The following is a 21,261-nucleotide window of genomic DNA, read 5'->3' as shown; positions in this document are numbered from 1 at the left end:
CGTTCCTGAGGAGCAGAGGCTCTGGGTGCCTGCTGTGTTTAACCTGGGGTGGTTTTCACAGTCCTCGAGCTGTAACTGGGAACAACAATCCAAGGATTTCACACAGCAGCTTTCCCTGGATGTTTTTAGGCTGGGTGATGTCAGCTTCCCAAATTCCAGCATTTTACACAAGTAAGTCTGATTTCCTGACTGAAGCTTTTCCCCTCAGCACCCAATAAACTCAGGGAAGCACATTCCACACCCTCCTTGTGTTTTCTTTCCTGCTGGGAGAAAACATTCTCATCATCATAAGTGTGAAATCAGGGAAGTGAAATTCCAACATTCCTTAAAGAACCTGGTGATTACAGTAATTTTTTTGGAATTAAAAAAATAGGATTTGGCACCTTGGGGCTCTGCTTTTGTCTCCTTACCTTGTTTCTGCCTCTGCTCTGCAGGGCTGGAATAGAGGATCAGGCACTTCCCAGGCAGCAGGGTGCTGGAACTGGCTGCTCACAAACTCACAGCAGCTCAGGAACTCCACAGGAACTTCTGAATAAGTAGCAAAGCTGTGGAATTCTAAGGCAAAGTCTCCCCCAGCTGCTTTTAGGCCAAGGTTCCAGCCTAAAACCTCAAATCATACAGCAAAATTTGGGGTTTGTTTCTTTCCTAGGTTTGTGGAGAACCAGCACATCTGGCAGAACTCATCAGCCAGGAATTCACATCACAACTGGTCTAAACATAATATAAACCCCATAAATAGAAATATAAATCACATCAATAGAAATAAACCTCAGCAACACAAATATAAACCTCAGAAGCACAAATACAAACCCCAGAAACACAAATAAAATCATAGCCACCCTGTTTCTTGTTCTGTGTTGACACTGCTTTTATCAGACATCTCCAGATTTTGGGGAAAGTGCTGCATTTGCTTGTTTTAGAAAACTTCCAAATGTCTGAGAACCTGAGGGCTTTTCTGGAAATGAATTCCAGCTGAGCATTCCCAAGAACAAAGCCATGGCTGTGCGGGAATCAGGGATTTGTCCCAAGGCAGTGCCACACAGACACCCCACACTGGGATCCATCAGCAGCTCCAGGCCCTGGCAAATCCTTTCCCAAAGTTTCCATAAATCATTTTCCAGCCCTTCCAGAGGAGAAGCAGCCTGGCTGCTCCACTTGTTTCTGTCTGGGAAGCAGCAACGCCAGTGCTGTGCCAGGAATGTCGCTGGGTTTGAACTGGAGCTTCACTCCCTGTTTACTGGAATCTGCAAAAACACTTTTCAGCTGAGTAGGGCAGGAGGGAGCAAAGAAAACTCAACGTGGACATTCTGGGAATAATTACAAATACAGAATTATGGGAATATCTTCTCACCTAACGCCTTTGAGTCAGCAAAGTCAAGTGATTCCTGAGCTGAACATCAGCTGCAACTCAGCCTCTGGATTGAGAGATTCTGGAAAAGGGATCTTTGGTTTGGATTCCTAATACCCTCTGGATTGAGAGATTCTGGAAAAGGGATCTTTGGTTTGGATTTCTAATACCCTCTGGATTGTGAGATTCTGGAAAAGGGATCTTTGGTTTGGATTTCTAATACCCTCTGGATTGTGAGATTCTGGGAAAAGGGATCTTTGGTTTTGGATTTCTAATACCCTCTGGATTGTGAGATTCTGGAAAAGAGATCTTTGGTTTGCATTTCTAACCAAAAGCCAAAAGCCAAGCCCATATGTGAATCCACACCCCAAACCCATTAAATCTGCATCACCAAGCCCATTAAATCCACATCTCCACAGTAATTCCATCTTGTTCCCAGCTCTGGGAAGAGGCAGCTCCTCCCAACATCCTTGGCAACTCAGCTCCATCCTTGTGCACCAGTGAAAGTGGATTTGTGACAGGCACTGACTGATGGCTTTGCCCAGTGGCTTGAGACTTTGCAGGATCCTGTGCCATTTCCAAGGATTTGGAGAGGAAAATTCCATGTGCTCCCTGGAGGGAAGCTGGAGCACCACGTGCCAAGTGATGTCCCACACCCTGTACCTGTCCAGCAGCTCTTATCTCAGTTTAACTTTTCCAAATAAAGATGTATCAAGTAAAAAATAAAATTATTTTAATAGATCATGATTAAGACAAATCATCAGCCGTGCTTTAACATCTACTTGTTACAAGAGCATTTACACAGAGCAATCCCGTGGTGATCCCCTGGTGCTGCTGACACCACCCCAGAGGAAAGGTTCTAGGATAAAATTCCAAGTCCAAATCCCCCTGGAGCCCACCTTACCCAGCCAGCCTGGGCTGCTTCCATGGCTTGGAAAAGCGAGCTGTTGGAGAAGACTGGGACAAACTGTTCCGTGGACTCCAGAGGAATCCCATCAGCTCTTGGCTTTGCCCTTTTTGGCAGGAAGTCTCCCCGTTGCTTCCAGGTATTTGTTGATGATTTCCTCCTGAGTGCTGGCTGAACAGGGGTGGTATTTGGAGTATTCCATGGTGTATTCCCCTTTTCCCTGCAGAGGTGGGAAAAGAAAGTGAGGATGGGCCATGTGCAACCCTACTGGGCACACAGCTCCTGTCTGTGAAGGGATCCCAGGGATCCTCCACAATCCCACCCAAACAAACTCCTCAGGTACAGGAGGATTGTTTGGCCAGCAATTCCACAGCTCTGGTCTGATCTGATCTCATTCCCTGCTGCAGCTGCCACGGACAGGATGATCCCATGAGCCAAATGTACAGAATCAAACACGTTCTAGCAAAAAGGACCAGGAGGACTCACCTCTGTGCAAGACCTCAGCTCCGTGGAATATCCGAACATATCGTTCAGTGGCACCTAAAATCCAAACATATTTCCTCAAAATGAGCCTTTTTCCCATCACTTTTGGGCTATCAGCTAATTAATCTCAATTATGACAAAGTGTCAGTGCTGCCTGTAAGCAGCTCTGGTTAGCTGGTCTGCTGTTGTGAAGTATCTGTTACTTTAATTAATTTCTATTTGCAGTGTGTTTTCAGCAGGAAACCTCAAAAATCTGAGACTTTGAGTGCACCAGGAACTGGAATATCCTAAATTCAGTGCTGAGTCAACCAGCAAGGTTTAAGGTATCTCCAGACATTCCTCCAAGGATAATTTGGGAAGCAGAAGGGCCACAGGCTGTGCTTGTCCTGAGCCTCTCACCCAGCAGGAAAACACCCAGTGATCCTCTCCAATCATTTTTAGGAGGGAGATAAAAGAAAGAACATTGAAATTGAGTCAACCTACAACTGTATCCATAGAAACTGGGGAAAACAACTGAATCAAACACAAGGGAAAAGGAAAGGGGAAAAGGAAAGGGGAAAAGGAAAGGGGAAAAGGAAAGGGGAAAAGGAAAGGGGAAAAGGAAAGGGGAAAAGGAAAGGGGAAAAGGAAAGGGGAAAAGGAAAGGGGAAAAGGAAAGGGGAAAAGGAAAGGGGAAAAGGAAAGGGGAAAAGGAAAGGGGAAAAGGAAAGGGGAAAAGGAAAGGGGAAAAGGAAAGGGGAAAAGGAAAGGGGAAAAGGAAAGGGGAAAAGGAAAGGGGAAAAGGAAAGGGGAAAAGGAAAGGGGAAAAGGAAAGGGGAAAAGGAAAGGGGAAAAGGAAAGGGGAAAAGGAAAGGGGAAAAGGAAAGGGGAAAAGGAAAGGGGAAAAGGAAAGGGGAAAAGGAAAGGGGAAAAGGAAAGGGGAAAAGGAAAGGGGAAAAGGAAAGGGGAAAAGGAAAGGGGAAAAGGAAAGGGGAAAAGGAAAGGGGAAAAGGAAAGGGGAAAAGGAAAGGGGAAAAGGAAAGGGGAAAAGGAAAGGGGAAAAGGAAAGGGGAAAAGGAAAGGGGAAAAGGAAAGGGGAAAAGGAAAGGGGAAAAGGAAAGGGGAAAAGGAAAGGGGAAAAGGAAAGGGGAAAAGGAAAGGGGAAAAGGAAAGGGGAAAAGGAAAGGGGAAAAGGAAAGGGGAAAAGGAAAGGGGAAAAGGAAAGGGGAAAAGGAAAGGGGAAAAGGAAAGGGGAAAAGGAAAGGGGAAAAGGAAAGGGGAAAAGGAAAGGGGAAAAGGAAAGGGGAAAAGGAAAGGGGAAAAGGAAAGGGGAAAAGGAAAGGGGAAAAGGAAAGGGGAAAAGGAAAGGGGAAAAGGAAAGGGGAAAAGGAAAGGGGAAAAGGAAAGGGGAAAAGGAAAGGGGAAAAGGAAAGGGGAAAAGGAAAGGGGAAAAGGAAAGGGGAAAAGGAAAGGGGAAAAGGAAAGGGGAAAAGGAAAGGGGAAAAGGAAAGGGGAAAAGGAAAGGGGAAAAGGAAAGGGGAAAAGGAAAGGGGAAAAGGAAAGGGGAAAAGGAAAGGGGAAAAGGAAAGGGGAAAAGGAAAGGGGAAAAGGAAAGGGGAAAAGGAAAGGGGAAAAGGAAAGGGGAAAAGGAAAGGGGAAAAGGAAAGGGGAGGAGAGTGAGCACAGACCTCAGCATAGAGAGTGAAGTAGCCCTCGGAGCCGTCCTGGCCCGTGATGACGCCGTGGCGCCGGTTGATCCCAGCGATCACTGTCCCCTGGAACTCCACAGGAGCCACCACCTCCACGGCCATGATGGGCTCCAGGATGCGCACGGCAGCGTTCTCCATGGCTGGGGGGAGAATGCAATGAAAACCCAGCATCACAGGTGAACCTGCAGCAAGGCAAGCTGCTCCCATGCACAGCAGCAGGTGTTTATGGTTAATGTCAGGGAAGAACCATGAGCAGCACATGGAATTCCAGCTCCTGGTTCTCCTCCTGGAGCCACAATCACAGAATCATTAAGGCTGGGAAAGGCCTCCAGGATCATCAAGGCCAATCTTTGGCTGACAGCACTGTGCTGACTAAACCCTACTGTGAAATGGCACATCCAGACATTGTCTAAGCACCTCCAGGGATTGTCACCCCACCACTCCCAAGGCAGCCCCTTCCAGTGCTCAACCTCTCCTTCAGGGAAGGAACGTTTCCTCAAAAAGGCCCACTTTGGCCAAATGTTCTCTTCCTACCCTCTAAGGATGAAACTGGTGGTGCTGTACTGAATTCTAGAAAAACAGGATTTCCTTTGTACAGCCACAGGAATCACTGTGCCTCCCTCAGGAATTCTATAAACTCTTGCACATGTTCTGCTCCATAAAAATGGGCAAGCTCTGGGGTGATGAAGGGAGGGAGGGAGAGATGGATGGATGGATGGATGGATGGATGGATGGATGGATGGATGGATGGATGGATGGAATAGGCAGGTGTGTGGATGGATGGAATGGCTGGATAGGTGGATGGAATGGATGGGTGGGTGGGTGGATGGATGGATGGATGGATGGATGGATGGGTCCCAGCCAGCAGAACCCATCCTGGAGGAGCTGTACCTTGTTTCAGGGCTCCCTCTCCTGCCCTGATGAAGGAGATCTCGTTGGAGTCCACCATGTGGTGGGCGCCGTCCTCCAGCACGAAGCGCACCCCGGAGATGCGGTGTCCCGACACCAGACCCTTCTCACAGGCGTCTCGGAAGCCCTGGGAACAACACCAACACCTCCCATCAGCAGCAGGACCTGCAGCCTCTGCGCTGCCAGCCCCTGCCACCTCAGTCTGATTGCACAAACAAAAATCACACAACAAGGAAAAACGGCCTCAGGGTTTGCCTTTTGAACAGATGCCACGGCCAAACCCCTAAAGAATGCTCAGTGTGGAAAGAGCTCTTGCCTGGAGAGCAAGATTCCTTTAGATTGAACAAGATGCCTTTAGAACAAGATTCCAAGACTATGGTTTTTTCAGGATTTGCCAAAAATCTTTAAGTATTGCAGCATGGAAAAACGAAAGAATAATTCCACGTTATTACAGGAATTCCAAGATGTTGGTAAGTTAATTAAAGCTGTGTGTAATAAATTATAGAGTGAGGCAGACACAGAGGAGATCGAGAATTTGGGAACTGAGGCAGGAAATGCGGCTTAATTACAGTTTCCTCTATAACTGGCCTCAGAGAAGAACAGAAGTTACACATTTTGGGGTTGGGAGGAGAATTGTGGGGCCACAACCACAACCAGAAGAGGCCAAGAAAAAGCAGCCTGAGCAGGAGGCTCTCACAAGGGAAACAGAGGCAGCACACACCACCAAAGACAACAGCAGCTCCTGAATTAACTGGAAACCCCAGGAATGCAAGACATGGAGTAAAACCACACAGCTGTGACCCTGCTGCCACTGGAGCAACGGGAAAAGCCTCCTTTCCTGGGGCAAGGCAGGCACAGCAAATGTGGGGGCTACTGCAGGAACACAACAGCAATCAGGATTTTCTGTGTCACAGAGGAAGGTCTGTACCTTTTCCACAGCGGGCACAAACTGCTTGGGAATATTTGTGCCAATGGTTCTGTCCTCAAATTCCAGTTTGGTGAAGTCCTCTGGATCCAGGGGCTCCAGCACTCCGATCACTTTGCCATACTGGCCTGCTCCTCCCGACTGCTTCTTGTGGGTGAACTCAAACCTAAACCCCAACAAGCCCCCAGACACCACGTCACTCGTGTCACAATACACAGCTTTGTGTAGAAAACATTCCCATTCTGGATGTCAGACAATCACAGACCGGTTTGGGCTGGAAGGGAATTTAAGTTTAAAATTCCATGGGCAGGGACGCTTTCTCCTATCCATGGCAGATAGCTTTTCTGCTATCTGCTCCAAGCCCTGTCCAACCTGGCCACTTCAGGGATAGAGCAGCCACAAACTCCCTGGAAAACCTGTGCCACGGCCTCCCCACCCTCCCGGGGGAGGATTCATTCCCGATATCCCATGTCACGCCGTGTGACATCCCGCTATCCCGTGCCGTGCAGGGATGCGCTGCCCCGCAGCACTCGGCCCGGAGCCCGCCCCGGCCGCCCCGCCCCGGCCGGCGCTTCCTGCGGGAGGAGGAAGCGGCTCCCGGGCCATGGAGCTGCCGCCGAGCCACCTCTCGGCCGCCCGCGCCGCCGCCGCGGCCGTGGGCTACCTGCGGTACCTGCGGGGCGGCCCCGGGCGGGGGCTGCAGCTGCGGGAGCTGCGCCGCGCCCGCCGCCAGGTGAGCCACAGGCACCGGGACCGGGATCCAGCACGGGAGCCGGCACCGGGAGCCGGCACCGGGACCGGGAGCCGGCACCGGGCTTTTGCCATGGCGCGGGCAGGGCACGGGGACAGCTGCACGGGACGTGTGGAGGGTCCCGCTCTGGGGACACCCCAAAGCCCCCGGGCGCGTCCCGGTGACCCCGCCTGGGCTGGCGATGTGCAAGGTCCTTCCCAGCCGCAGCTGCTCTGGGGCTGTGGCACTGCCACCGCCTGGGTCCGTCTGGGGGTCCTGGCAGAGCTCGGTGTCACCAGGGGCGGGTCAGCGCTGTGGGACACACCCGTGTGTCACCTGCGGTGACAGCACCGCCGAGAGAGCCCTGCCCAGGGCACGGCACCGGCACCGCGCCAGGAGGAACCTCCCCGGGAGGAGGAGGAGGGAGCTGGGTGCTCCTGTGGCTGCCAGGACACAGCTCAGCCCTGCCCGGGCTCTGCAGGGACAGCGGGCACTGCAGGGGCACAGCAAACCCAGTGCTAAAACAAGGGCACAGCAAACCTGGCACTGTGGGGACACAGCAAACCCAGTGCTAAAACAAGGGCACAGCAAACCTGGCACTGCAGGGGCACAGCAAACCCCCTCCCAAAACAAGGGCACAGCAAACCCCCTCCCAAAACAAGGGCACAGCAAACCCTGCCTGCTCCCTTCTTTATAGCCAGAAAAATACAGGGCATGATCCAATTAATAATAACCTGCAAAATGGAATTAATGCACTGAAGGCTTTTAGGGGAGTGTTTAAACAAGCAGCAAATTCTTGGATACATCACACAGGAGCCCAAAATTGGCAATTCAGGGGTGTTCAAGGATAGAAATGAGGGTGGAGAGGCCCTGGCACAGAATGCCCATCCCTGGAAGTGCCAAGGCCAGGCTGGATAGGATTTGGAGCAACCTGGGATAGTGGGAGGTGTCCCTGCCCCATCCCTGGATGGGATTTAAGGTCCCTTCCAACCCAAACCATCCTGGGATTCTCTGATTTTGTCCAGGATGCAGCCATTCAACATTTGCTAAAACAAATGTTATTAATAATTAATATTTTCCCTTTTTTAGGACATTGATGATGTGGGGCACAAGTACTACCTGGACCTGGAGCTGGAGGATGTCCTGGATAAAGTGAGTCAGACTGCTTTAATTACACACTCTGTGCACACAGCACTTAATATTTTGAATCATGCTCCTGATTTTTCTGTATTGCCAATCAGGCCCCAAAAAGGCTGAATTTTAACCAAAAGGAACCCCCTGCCCACGTGGTACCTTGCACCACACCAGCAGACAATGCTGCAGGGGGGACAAGGACATTCCAGCATCACCCAGCTCCAACTGCACAGCACAGGGACATTCTGCACCCAACCCCTGCCCCTTCCATCACTGCAGAAAGCAAATCCCACCCTTCAACAGTCACAGAAATGCCAGGAATTTAACCTTGTCTTGAATAATCACAAACCTCTCTGGACCAGACTCAGAGAAAACAGCAACTACATTAAAATGACATTTTCAGAGGTGCAAATGACCCTGGTTATACACATCTTCTATCAGATAATAATGCACATCATTAACTCTGCCACAGGACACGACTGTCCACTGCACTGCTGAGGTTCTGTACCACCTGGGCAGCAAAAGCTCTGCTCCAGATGTGCAGGTCACAGTGCAGGGAGAGCTCAGGAGCACCGAGGGAGCAGACAAGGAATTCTACAGTCGGATCAGGAGCCTGGAAAAGGAGCTGGTGGCTGAGAACATCCCAGGTACAAGCCAGGGCTGGGAGAGGGCTCGGGCCTTCACCTTTCTCTTTTTGGGAGGTCTGCAAGCACAGCCACTGCATTTATTCCTGATTGTGAGTGTTCTGGAAGAGCAGCTGGCACTGGCACTGTCACCTGTCCCTGTCCCCTCTGAGGGTGTCCTGGCACAGCACATCCAACACCCCAAGTGGACAGTGAGGGGCTGCTCTCACCTCAGAGCACTGCCCTCAAAACCTGGGATTTCTGTTAAGAGAAAAAGGTGGAGGAGAACACCCTGGAAGTGTCCCAGGCCAGGCTGGATGGGGCTTGGAGCAGCCTGGGGCAGTGGGAGGTGTCCCTGCCATGGCAGGGGTGGCACAGGATGGGATTTAAGGGCCCTTCCAACCCAAACCACTGCAGGATTGTGTGGAGTGGGAGGAAAACTCTGTGGTGAGGGAGCAGCTCTTGCAAGGCTGCGTGACAGGGATTTGGGCAGCAAGCCCTGTGTGAGGTGATAATGCTCTGCTGAGGCTCTCTTTAACGTGCAGTGTTTATTTTGGTTCCAGACAGCCATGGGAACGTTCCCCCAGAGCTGGAGCCCATCCACCTGCTGGCCTGGGTGGCCTCTGGCTACGTGATCTGGCAGAATTCCACGGAAAACACCAAGTTCCACCTTGCCCAAGTGAAACACGTGAAGCAAGTGGTGAGTTCCCAGCAGGAACAGAATCCCAGCCTGGGCTGGGATGGAGGGACACTAAAGCTCATCCCATTCCCCTTCTCATCCATTCCCATCTCATTCCCATTCCCTCCATGGGCAGGGACACCTTCCACAGCCCAGGGTGCTCCAAGCCCATCCAGCCTGGCCTTGGCTTTCCCTGCAAAGCATTCATGAGCTAAGCAGTTGTGGCAAGGACAATAAACTAAATTAACAGAATTCCATAGATCCTCCCAGTTTTGCTGTGTTCTATTAGAGAAAATTGATTCCGAGTTAAAAATAACCTTAAAGTCATCATCAGCTTTAAATTCAAGGCAATTTTCCACAGGAGCCAGGGAAAAGCAGCAGGATTTAGTGTTTAGAAAATGGAAAACTCCAGAAGTTTTACCCCTCTGAACAGACAGTGAATTCCCAGGAAGTTCTGGGTCTGAAGGAAAGACAGGAATTCCTTGTGGGAGTAGGATTTGTGAATGTTTTGCTCCCTCTGATGGCATTTTAGAGAATTCACAGCTGCTACAGAGCTGTGCACCAGCAAGAGCTTAAGGATTTTCTCTAACCAGCTTAAGGATAAAGGAGACAAGTAACTATTAACTAACCCAGCTGCCATCTCTCTAGTTGTGTCCCTTTTTCCCTGAAAACACAGGAAAATACATTTCAAGGGCCAGGGTTTATTTTGTCACTCAGAATCCCAGGCTGTCACTCACAGAAAGGCCTCTGGAGTGTTCTTATCCTCTTGCCAATTTTATTTGGGATTGTTAGGGTTAAACTGGCACCTGCTAGAATGAGGTGTTCCCATCCCAAAGAATTCCTGACAGATCTGGTCTCTGTAAGGCAGGAATTAGCAGCTTAAAGCTTTACATTCAGTATCTCCAGTGCAGTTTTGGAGTGCACAGAAATGCAAACCAGGAGCTTTTAATTTTGTTACAGTGCCTGAGCTCCACCTGCTTCATTTGTGATCAGGAGCTGCCAGTTTTACCTGAAACCCATCAGGGAATTTTTGTGATGACCACAGAGAACTGAACCACATTTTCTGAGCTGGGAGAATCCCCAAATTCAACCCTTTTCATCCTGTCTTTCCAGAAAAGAAGTGATGAAGATCTTCAGTTTGACTTTGTGGTTCTACTCCATGAAATGGTGTCCCAGGTAAATAATTTTATTCCTAAAAAGCCTTTTTTGGGTGTTTTGAGACTGCAGCTGTGTGAGCTCCAGCTCAGACACAGATCTGATCCTGCAGGGTGAGCTCAGGGTCCCATCCCTGCCTGTCTCAGCATTCCAGAACAACAGCAGCAACTTCCAGCTTGGGGCTTTGGTGGGAATGGCTGGGGTTCAAAACTGGTGCCTCACAGCTCTCCCTTGGGAGATGCCAGTGCCAGAGTGGGCAGGGATAAAGGGAAGGGGCAGCTGGAGCATCCTGGATGCTCAGCTGAATTCCAGCTGGGCTGTGGATGCCTCCATGGGCCAGGACAGAGACCTCAGCAAGCCCAGTAACCCCAGCAGAAACTGGCTGCCAGAACAGCATTTACATCCTGTGCTACTCTCCAGCAAAATTCTGGGATCTGAGCAGGTGTTTTCACAGGAAAACCACAGAAAATTGGGAAGGGAAGCTCTTGCCTGTAATAATCCAGGGATCTCCCTCCCAGCTCCAGCTCTGCTGCTCCCCTGCACTCCCATTCCCTCGGGTTTAATCCCCAAGTTTCCATTAGGAAGCTCCTGGCTGGCTAGAGGGGGCAGCAGGGGCTGCTGACTGTGCTGTGTGTGCCCCACAGGAGGTGCTGCCCTGGGAGGTGACCCTGCTGTGGCACCCCCAGCGTGGGGCCCGGGTGTCCCAGAGCCGCGCCGCGGGACAGGGGAGCTCCTGAGAACACCTGGAAACACCCCTGGGAACTCCTGAGCACCTCTGGGAACACCTGGGAGCTCCTGAGAACACCTGGGAGCTCCTGAGAACTCCTGGGAGCTCCTGAGAACTCCTGGAAACACCCCTGGGAACACCTGGGAGCTCCTGAGAACATCTGGGAACACCTGAGCACCTCTGGAAACTCCTGAGAACACCTGGGAACAACCCCAGGGACACCTGAGCACCTCTGGAAACTGAGAACACCTGAGCACCCCTGGGAACACCCCTGGGAACTCCTGAGCACCCCTGAGAACACCTGGGAGCTCCTGAGCACCCCTGGGGACACCCCTGAGACCACCTGAGCACCCCTGGAAACTCCTGAGGAACACCCCTGAGAACACCTGAGCACCCTTGGGAACACTCCCAGGAACACCCCTGGGAACTCCTGAGCACCCCTCAGAACACCTGGGAGCTCCTGAGCACCTCTGGAAACTCCTGAGAACACCTGAGCACCTCTGGGAACACCTGGGAGCTCCTGAGCACCCCTGGGAACTCCTGAGCACCCCTGGGAACACTTCAGAGCTCCCACAGCTGGGAGGAGCAGCTGATGGAGTGGGGACCAACCACAGTACAAGACATGAAATGAAACCTTCCTGGGCACTTCTGATCCCAGCATTCCAAAGGGACTTCCCCTGCCTCCAAGGGGATCAATGCAGCAATTCCCAGCAGGAGTACTCACGGCACAGGGGCACAGATGTTCTCCCTGAAGGCAACTTTGGGCTTCCCCATGGTGCAAGGACAGCCATATTCCCTCTCCATTCTCTGCAGGAAAAAACCCACAGTGATTAAGGTTATTCCATTGGGAATTATTTAGTAACTTGATCAGGATTAATCATTTCTTTGGTTGAGGGTTGGATTGATTTTTGGGGCTTTCTGTAATTTAAAAAAAATTAACAAATTATTCCCCATCAACTTCTTTAAGACCTGCAGCTTCATATGCAGGAAAAGGAAACAGCATTAATTATGTTATTAAAATTCAAGTTTTTTCAAGGTAAAAATCACTTTTTCTTCATTCTGTTAATATTTAAGATACATCTTTTTGTGTTTAGATTAAAATATAGACATCAGCTGGAAAGAAACAAATCCCCCTAACTAGTCCTTTTTCCCTGCACCAGCTATTATTAGGGAATGATACATTTAAAACCACAGAATTACAATTAGGCATTATTAATTGTTATAAGCAAAGGCTACTAGAGCAAAGTTAGTGTTTAATAAATTTTATGGGTTGTACCAAATCCTAAAAATATTCCAGGCAAAATTTCCTTTTAGAAGCCTTCAGAATGGAACCACTGGAGAGAAAGAACCTTCAATAGTTGACTTTAAAGTTCACTTTTTCCCTAAGCAGCTGGATGGAGTAGGGAGGAGGAAGATGAGATGGGAAAAGCAGGCAGAAGTGAATCCATGGGATGTGCTTCCCAAATTACCTGGGCATAGATTTCCAGGTGCAGCTCGCCCATCCCAGAGACAATGGTCTCCTTGCTCTCCTCATCAAAGTGGATCCTGAAGGTGGGATCTTCCCTGGTGAAGCGGCCCAGGCCTTTGGAAAATTTATCCAGGTCATTCTGAAACACAAGCCAAGATTCACTCAACATCCATGAGTCATTCCAAGAAAAAAGCCTTAAGTTTTCCCACCACTTTCCCATTTCTGCTCTTTGGGTTATTTTATGAAGACTTATAACTCTTGATTAAAGTGTTAATTATTTATTTCAAGTTCACGTTTCTGGCTGAGTGACAGCATCCAGCACAGCCCTGGGTTATCCAAGGGATAAAATCTTGGATATTGGGATAAAACACTTCCAAACAGTGCTTAGACTGTTCCATGAAATCACAAAGCAGCAAAGGGAGGGAACCCAGGGAGAAGAGGCTGATCCAACTGCTCCTACCTTGTTGGAAGGCTTCATAGCCACGGAAATGACAGGATCAGGGATGTGGATGGATTCCTGTGTGGCCAAGGAAAAGGGGGTTATAAATTCCAGCAAAATCCTGGTGACTGGCAGTGCCTGAGGCAGCCAGGGCAAGGGGGGCTCACCATGGAGATGTCAGTGCTGGTTTTATCTGTGAACGTGTCCCCGCTGGCACAGTCGATCCCAAACAGGGCACAGATGTCCCCAGCATAAACTTCATTTACATCCTGAGGGAAGGAAAATTCCTCTGCAGACAACACTGGCATAAGAGCAGCTGTGGCTGCCCCTGGATCCCTGCAGGTGCCCAAGGCCAGGCTGGACAGGGCTTGGATCACCCTGGGATAGTGGAAGGTGTCCCTGCCCTTGTGGCTGGACGAGCCTTAAGGACCCTTCCATCCCAAACCACCAATTCCCACATTGATTCTGTTTCCCTCACATCCAAACATTTGTCTTTTAAAGCTTGACACTGAGTGCCTTAAAAACTTCCAGCTTGGATAAAAAGCCCTGCAAATCTCCCTCTTTATTCAAAGGACAAAAGGGAGGGCTCAGCTTGGATTAATTCATGATCAAACAAGAAGCAAAGTTAAGAAGCAAAGACCATCCTGTGCTTCAGGATCATCATCCAGGGTGATCCATCCAGGGGCTCAGGCAGAGCTGATCCACCCAGGGTGATCCACCCAGGGTGATCCAGGGGCTCAGGCAGAGGTGATCCACCCAGGGTGATCCACCCAGGGTGACCCAGGGGCTCAGGCAGAGCTGATCCACCCAGGGTGATCCAGGGGCTCAGGCAGAGCTGATCCACCCAGGGTGATCCAGGGGCTCAGGCAGAGCTGATCCACCCAGGGTGACCCAGGGCTGGCAGCCCATCCCCAGGGACCCACTCACCTCCATGTTGTCCGAGTGCATCCGCACCAGTCTCTGCACCCTGACCCTCTTCCCCGTGCGGGTGTTGTAGATGTAATCTGACTTCTTCAGCATCCCCTGGTACACCCTGACGTAGGTTAACTGCCCAAACTTGCCAGCCTGCAAGCACAACCCACCAAAATCTGATCATTCTGGGATCATTCTTCAGTAATACCTCAGGTTTGAGCTTTTCTATGTTTCAGAGTCTGAGCTGCTTTAGTGTGCAGTTCTGAGCTTCACATTACGGGATGGTGAGCTCTGTGCACAGAGCAGGGACACAAAACAATTCCTGCTCCAGCTGGGCACCAAGGACAAATGATCCCAATCTCAGCCCAGGAGCACAAACCCCGTGGGCTGCAGAGAGAAAAACAAGCAGGGTGGGACTGCAGGGGCTGCAGTGGGATTGGACACTGAACTGCAATGTGCACATGGAGCAGAGCTGAGCCCAGGGAGAGACCCCGGCAGCATCGTGCATTTTGGGACCATTTGGGTTCATCCTGGGGGCAGCCCTGGCTGGGCTCTGGTGCTGCCCGAGGGGGATCCATGGAGGAGATCCTTGGAATCCATCCCTGCTTTATTCTGTGACTCTGGCCAGCCTCTGCTCTAGGGCAGCCTGCACAAGGCATCACCTGCACCAATTCCAAGCACCAGCTGCACTGACTACATGTGGTGTGAGTTTCCACACTACAAATGTTAATGAAAGATCCTTAACAGCTTTCATTTGGCTCTGCAATGGAATTTGGCAATTTTCTGAACCAATTTTTCACTCACAAACCTTCCCAAGAGACACCTGTTACCATGGAATGTGGCCAGCCATTTTCCATATTCCATAGGAATCCTGAAGTGCTGCTCTCTAAGTAGCAAACAACTTATTTGCTTAAATCTCTGCACTTTTTCCTCTCTGACTCTCTCATGTCCCACTGTTTCCAAGTGAAGGATTTTCCCCTGGAAATATTTCAGTTAAGACAACAACCCCCCAGATGTTTAAGTTTTAGCTAAGAAAACCTGGAAATACTTGAGGTCCACAACCCACCCTGAAGTTCCAAATTGGCAGCACTTGTGGATTTTATGGTGGAAGCCTTTTTTAAAAAAAAATAAGTTAAATATCAATTGAAGTTAAATGTAAACTGCTTTTCAGCATAAAGTGATTTAAAAGCCTGCTGTAGGTGAGGTTTGGTAGCATCACCTAGACTCTCTCCATGGTTGTAGGAAGGAGCAGAGTGAGACTCACCTCCAGCTTGAAGGCAAGGCCGATAAACGGCTGGGAATCGTCACGAGCAGAGTTCAACAGGAACTTGGTTTGGTCCTGAGAATCCCTGAGAAACAGGGATGAGAGGGAGGAGAAGTTAGGAACCAACACAGGAGTCTCCTCTAAACATTTACAGGCTCTGCTGTTGGGGTTCACACATCTGGGTGGGCTCTGCTCCCAGGGAACAGGGACAGGAGGAGAGGGAACGGCCTCAGGCTGGGCCAGGGCAGGCTCAGAGTGGAATCAGCAGGAATTTCCTCATGGAAAGGGTGGTGAGGCCTTGGAAGGGGCTGCCCAGGGAGGTCTGGAGTGCCCATCCCTGAGGGTGTCCCAGGAAGGGCTGGACATAGCACTCAGTGCTCTGGGTTGGGTGACAAAGGGAGAACTGGGCACAGTTGGACTCAAAGATCCTGGAGCTCTTTTCCAGCCCCAGGCATTCTGGGATTCATGTCCATAAGAACAAAACACTATTTACACACTTGGGATGTGCTCCCTCCTCTAGGCAGGCCTGGCTTTAAGGGCTGCCATCAATTGCAAAGAGTTATCTGACAATCACTGTCCAAATGCAACACTGAATGTGGTAAAATCCCAGCACAGAGTAACCCTTGAATGAGAGAGGAGCTGTGGGACTTTGTGCCAAATGCTGGTGGCACTGTTTGATACCAATGGTAAAGGATTGTGGATCTTGTTAGGAATGTTTCCTCCTTTGAAACTATTCCATGGAATCCTAGACTGGTTTGGGTGGGAAGGGTCCTTAAAGGCCATCCAGTGCCATGGGCAGGGACTCTCCACAGCCCTGCCTCCTGCTGCTGCTGCATGCACTCACCCCTGGTTGAGGAGAGCGTAGTTCTCCACCTCAGAAGGATTGGGAAGGTATTCCAGGACAGCATCCAGCAGTGGCTGCACCCCTTTGTTCTTCAGAGCACTTCCCACGAGGACAGGGGTGAAGGATTTCTGCAGCGTTGCCCTTCGGATTGCCAGCTGAAAAACATCCCTGTGAACTCCTCCTGCAGCACAGCCCAATCCCCTGGCCTTCCTGAGCTTCTCCACTCCTGCAGCAAAGAGCTGCTCCCACAGTCCCCTGGACAGCCCCCAACACAAGGGCTTCCCTTAAAAACTGCTCTCCAGGATTCTTCAACAGATTGGGAACAGGCCCTCCCTGGGGGGAACTGGAGTTCAGCTGAGGTGACACAACTCCAGCGAACAGAACTCCTGATACATTTACTGAGGAATGAGGGGACAGGGACATGGCTGAGGGGGCAGGCAGCACAAGGAAGGTACCTTTAACTGCGCAGCTGTGGGGATCTTCTCCTCCAGGAACAGCTCCCCCAGGAGCTCGTCGGCGTTGGCCACGCACTCGATGAGCTCCCGGCGCCGCTCCGCAGCCTCCGCGCGCAGCTCGGCCGGGATCTCCTCCACCCGCAGGGTCTCCCTGCACACACACGGGGAGCACACTGAGCCCCGGGAATTCCACAGGGAGCAACCAGCCTGCCCACCTGGCGTGACCACCCTGACTGAGAACGATCCACCCTTCACGTGGATCCTGGGAAAAAAATCCCCTGTGAACATCAGATTGTTATCTCTGTGTGGGACACATCCCACTCCTGGCAGGGATCAGGAAAAGCTCCCAAGAGCTCAGCCACAGCTGATCTTCATCCCAGGGAGCCACACACGCTGCAGGATCCCGTCATGGAGCAGTCTCCTGCTTCTCCAGAAGGGAAGTGTGGCCACCACCCCTTCACAGCAACCAAGTCTTGCTGCAGCCACCCCCACCCAGAGCTCCGTGCAGCCCCGGGCACTGGGAGAACTGAGCCCCAGCACAAGCCCTTCCCAAACTTCCAGAGAGATGGGTTTCATCTCTGAAGAGAAACTGCAGGAACTCCTCCTGCAAATAGCAGCTCCAGCTATAAAAGAAGCAATTTCCAGGACTTACCCAAGTGCCCCATCAAAATAGATTGCTTTTTCTTCTATGAGATCTATAATTCCTTTAAAGTTTCCCTCCAGCCCAATTGGAATCTGAACAAAAGCTGCATTGTGTTTCAGCTTGGATCTGAAAAAGGGAAAATAGGAATTATTGAATAAAAAAGTGATTCCCATGTGTGTGCTCCAGATGGTCTTTGAGCAACATCCCCCTCCCACAAAATCCCTGTGTCTTGTCCTTTGGACAGTGCCCAAATCTGCCAATATGGATAAAACCCACCCAGTTGTGGTTTAGGGCTTTCTATCCCACCTCCTGTATCCCAGCAGGCCCAGGGAGCAATTCCCTTGGGAAAGGCAGCAGGGGAAACCAGTTTGAGATTGATTGCTTGATTAAGGGAGTTGCTTTCCCTTAATGAGTATTAATGAATTTATCTTGTGGATCAAATTAGGCAGGGAAAGGTTGGGAGTAAGCAGAACTTCCAGGAATCCAAAGCACCCGTGTCACCTCCCTGCTGGAATTTCAGCAGCACCAGGATCCAGGGAAAACTAAGAGGCTGCTCTCAGAGTGGGTCCTGATACAGTTCCATCAACAAAATAAACATCAAAACCCAGCCCTTGGGCACTGCAGGTTGTGGCTGACACCAATATTTGGGGGTTTGGGACAATTGAGATTTGTCCTGGGTCAGATCAGGATTTAACCTCGTGTCAGGAATTCTCCAAACTGCAGCTCCCAAGAGAAGCCTTTCTAACATTGATCCTAATGACCTGCCTTGGGGATGGAATTTCAGGAATCATTGTAAATGCCCAAACCTGAGCTGCTGCACTGCTCTGGTCGGGTTGGAGCCCATCCTGTCCAGTTTGTTGATGAAGGTGAGGAAGGGCACGTTGTAACGCTTCATCTGCCTGTTGACAGTGATGGTCTGGCACTGGACACCTCCCACAGCACAGAGAACCAGGATGGCCCCATCCAGCACCCTCAGAGACCTCTCCACTTCAATGGTGAAGTCCACATGGCCTGGATAACAAATACAAATGAAAATGATAAAGGCGCTGGAAAGGAGCAACAGCCAAGGGAATCACACTGAGCGACATCAGCTGAAGCCATGGAGCACAGAGTCAGGGAATGGTTTGGGTGGGAAGGGACCTTAAACCCCATTCCACCCCTGCCCTGGCAGGGACACCTCCCACTGCCCCAGGCTGCTCCAAGCCCCAATGTCCAGCCTGGCCTTGGGCACTGCCAGGGATCCAGGGGCAGCCCCAGCTGTGCCAGGGCCTGCCCACCCTCCCAGGGAACAATTCCTTCCCAATACCCCATCCATCCATCCCTCTGCCATCTGAACCCATCACTCCATGTTCTATCACAACCAGGACACAAAGGTGCACCACATCCCCTGTATCCATGGGGAACAGCAATGCCCAGGTGCTGCCAGCTGCCCTTACCTGGTGTGTCAATGATGTTGATGTTGGTGTCCTTCCACATGGTGTAAGTGGCTGCAGACTGGATGGTGATGCCCCGCTGTCGCTCCAGCTCCATGGAGTCCATGACAGCCCCAACTCCATCCTTACCTTTCACCTTGGGATAAATAAAAAAAATTAGTTCACGGAGTTTGCTAAGAATTCATATCCCATCCCTGGAAGTGTCCAAGGCCAGGCTGGAGAGGGCTTGGAGCAACCTGATCTGTGGAAGGTGCCCCTGCCCGTGACAGGGGGTGCGAGGGATGAGCTTTAAGCTCTCTTCCCACCCAAACCTTTCCATGATACTGCAAATCCATGTGCAGGAGTGGTGCTGCACGGAATGAGCAATGCAGAAAAACACAGTGTGGAGGAAAGTCCCTGGAAGACCCTGGGAGCTCAGGCCAACCTCGTGCATCTGCGCGATCCTGCCCGTGTAGAACAGGATCCGCTCCGTCAGCGTCGTCTTGCCCGAGTCGATGTGAGCCGAGATCCCGATGTTCCTGATCCTCTCGTTGGGAAGGACCCCCGAGGAGCAGTGCCTGCAGGAGGTCAGCAGGAGCTGCAAGGCAACAGAAGGGCACTGCCTCAGCCAGGAGTGGATCCAACACGGCTCACGGGACACAGGAATGGGACGAGGGGAAACGGCCTCGAGCTGTGCCAGGGGAGGCTCAGGTTGGACACCCGGAGGAATTTCTCCATGGAAGGGGTGGTCAGGCTTTGGAAGGGTCTGCCCAGGGAGGTTTGGAGTGCCCATCCCTGGAGGTGTCCAAGGAATTCCTGGAGGTGGCACTCAGAGCTCTGGGCTGCGGACAAGGTGGGCATCGGGCACAGCTGGGACGCGATGGTGTGTGGGAGGGCTTTTCCAGTGTCATTTATCCCGGGACTCACTGTGCCCATGGCTAAACTGCCAAACCGCTTCCCCGCGGCTTCCTGTCCCTGTGTGGTCCCCGGTCACCTGGAGCCGAGTGGCTTTTCCAGGGTCACCTCGGAGCTGTCACCGCACCGCCCGCCCCGCTGCCCATTCCCGGTTTTCCTGTCCCGATCCATGTGACCGGTGCCTGCTCGTTCCCTGCAGCTGCTGCGGCCCGTCCGGGGCTGTCCCTCCGCCCTCCATCCCTTCTGCTCCCGGCTCCCTCCTCTCCCTGGGGCGCGGAGCGGTCCCGCCGCCGGTACCTGGATGTGCCGCGGGCGGCCGGGGGCCAGCCCGGCCCGTAACACCCTGAGCATGGTCCGGCTGCGGCTGTAACTGCAGCCCCACTCCCGGCTCCGGCCCCGGCTCCAATCCCGGCTAAAGGCCCGGGTCGCTCCCGCCTCTTCCGGGGCCCCGCGCAGGCGCCGCGGTCCCGCCCGGCCCCTCACGGGCACCGCTGGGAGCGGCGGGAGCCGTGAGGGGAGAATGGAGAGGGGAGGCTCGCATTGCCCTCACGGCCCCCCAGGGGCGGAATGGAGAGGGGAGGCTCTCACTGCCCTCACGGCCCCTCACGGGATCTGCAGGGAATGGCGGGAGCCGTGAGGGGAGAGTGGAGAGGGGAGGCTGTCACTGCCCTCACGGCCCGTCACGGGATCTGCAGGGAATGGCGGGAGCCGTGAGGGGGGAACGGAGAGGAGAGGCTCGCACTGTCCCCCCGGCCCCTCACGGGCACCGCTGGGAGCGGCGGGAGCCCTGAGGGGAGAGTGGAGAGGGGAGGCTAGCACTGCCCTCACGGCCCCCCACGGGCGGAATGGAGAAGGGAGGCTCTCACCGTCCCCCGGCTCCTCAGGAAGCGGCGGGAGCCGTGAGGGGGGAACGGAGAGCGGAGGCTCGCACCGAGCCCACCCCGGGGCGGTGAGCGGGAGGGGCTGGTGCCCTCCCGGGGGAGATCCTGAACCAGCCGTGGGGGTTCCCAGTGTGTACACGCGGAATTCTCCGACTGCGGCCTGAAAGGAGCGGATTTCAGCCAAACCATGGAGCCGGACGGAGCCCGGCATCGGCGTCACAGCCCAGGAGTTTGGGAATTGGAAACAACTGGAGAGCGGCGCTCCCTGGCCCGGGGGCTGAAGTGCCGGCAAAGGGGAACACAAGGCTGGGATTGACACGAGGGCTGGTGGGGCACAAGGGCCCCTTAAGAACACGCTGTTAAAATTATTCTTGATACAAAATGACTCCCCGGGAGCTGCCTTTCTTACCTGCAAAGGCTCCAGGAGCTGCTCTGAAACAGAAAGAGGCCCTGTCCGTGCTCTGTTTGCTTCCATCGAACTCTGTTTTTTGTGCAAAATGCATGGTCACCTCTGGAAACTGAGGGATTTCCAGAGGACCCTGCAGAGGTTCTGCTTAAATCCCATCTCATTCCACCCCTCCAGAGGCAGGGACATGGCCCAGAGCCCGGGTTTCCTTCACTGAACTGTTTCAAAGCAGCCCAAACTAATGACACGTCCCTGTGCAGTGCAGAATAAACCAACAAGCCCCATAAATAATAAATAACTTTATTAAAGAATTG

The 21,261-nt window shown here is 52.2% G+C and overlaps 2 protein-coding genes across 4 annotated transcripts; one reads left to right on the top strand and one right to left on the bottom strand.

Moving 5' to 3' along the window:
* Nucleotides 1–2,064: 2,064 nt before the first annotated feature.
* Nucleotides 2,065–20,112, bottom strand: GFM1 (G elongation factor mitochondrial 1). Its single transcript, XM_064385069.1, has 18 exons — nucleotides 19,958–20,112; nucleotides 19,191–19,343; nucleotides 18,770–18,902; nucleotides 18,140–18,344; nucleotides 17,343–17,459; nucleotides 16,691–16,841; nucleotides 16,236–16,390; nucleotides 15,392–15,476; nucleotides 14,143–14,280; nucleotides 13,383–13,484; nucleotides 13,237–13,293; nucleotides 12,778–12,915; nucleotides 12,033–12,115; nucleotides 6,264–6,426; nucleotides 5,318–5,462; nucleotides 4,406–4,566; nucleotides 2,742–2,795; nucleotides 2,065–2,475 (listed from the first exon to the last, which is right to left on the bottom strand). Exons 1-18 carry the CDS (start codon nucleotides 20,009–20,011, stop codon nucleotides 2,344–2,346), a joined length of 2,226 nt encoding a protein of 741 aa, XP_064241139.1. The 5' UTR covers nucleotides 20,012–20,112; the 3' UTR covers nucleotides 2,065–2,343.
* Nucleotides 6,419–13,063, top strand: LXN (latexin). Of its 3 annotated transcripts, XM_064385092.1 has the most exons (7): nucleotides 6,419–6,993; nucleotides 8,080–8,142; nucleotides 8,597–8,771; nucleotides 9,311–9,447; nucleotides 10,540–10,602; nucleotides 11,226–11,366; nucleotides 11,449–13,063. In XM_064385092.1, exons 1-6 carry the CDS (start codon nucleotides 6,772–6,774, stop codon nucleotides 11,316–11,318), a joined length of 753 nt encoding a protein of 250 aa, XP_064241162.1. In that variant the 5' UTR covers nucleotides 6,419–6,771; the 3' UTR covers nucleotides 11,319–11,366; nucleotides 11,449–13,063. The 3 variants fall into 3 exon arrangements, with proteins under 3 accessions (XP_064241162.1, XP_064241161.1, XP_064241160.1); XM_064385091.1 differs by having other exon boundaries at nucleotides 11,226–13,063; XM_064385090.1 differs by lacking the exons at nucleotides 11,226–11,366; nucleotides 11,449–13,063 and having other exon boundaries at nucleotides 10,540–11,131.
* Nucleotides 20,113–21,261: the final 1,149 nt, after the last annotated feature.

This window comes from Passer domesticus, chromosome 11 (genome assembly GCF_036417665.1).
Source record: "Passer domesticus isolate bPasDom1 chromosome 11, bPasDom1.hap1, whole genome shotgun sequence".
NCBI classification, from domain to species: Eukaryota; Metazoa; Chordata; class Aves; order Passeriformes; family Passeridae; genus Passer; species Passer domesticus.
Note: the sequence above shows the minus strand (reverse complement) of the source record. Positions and strands in the feature narration are given on the sequence as shown.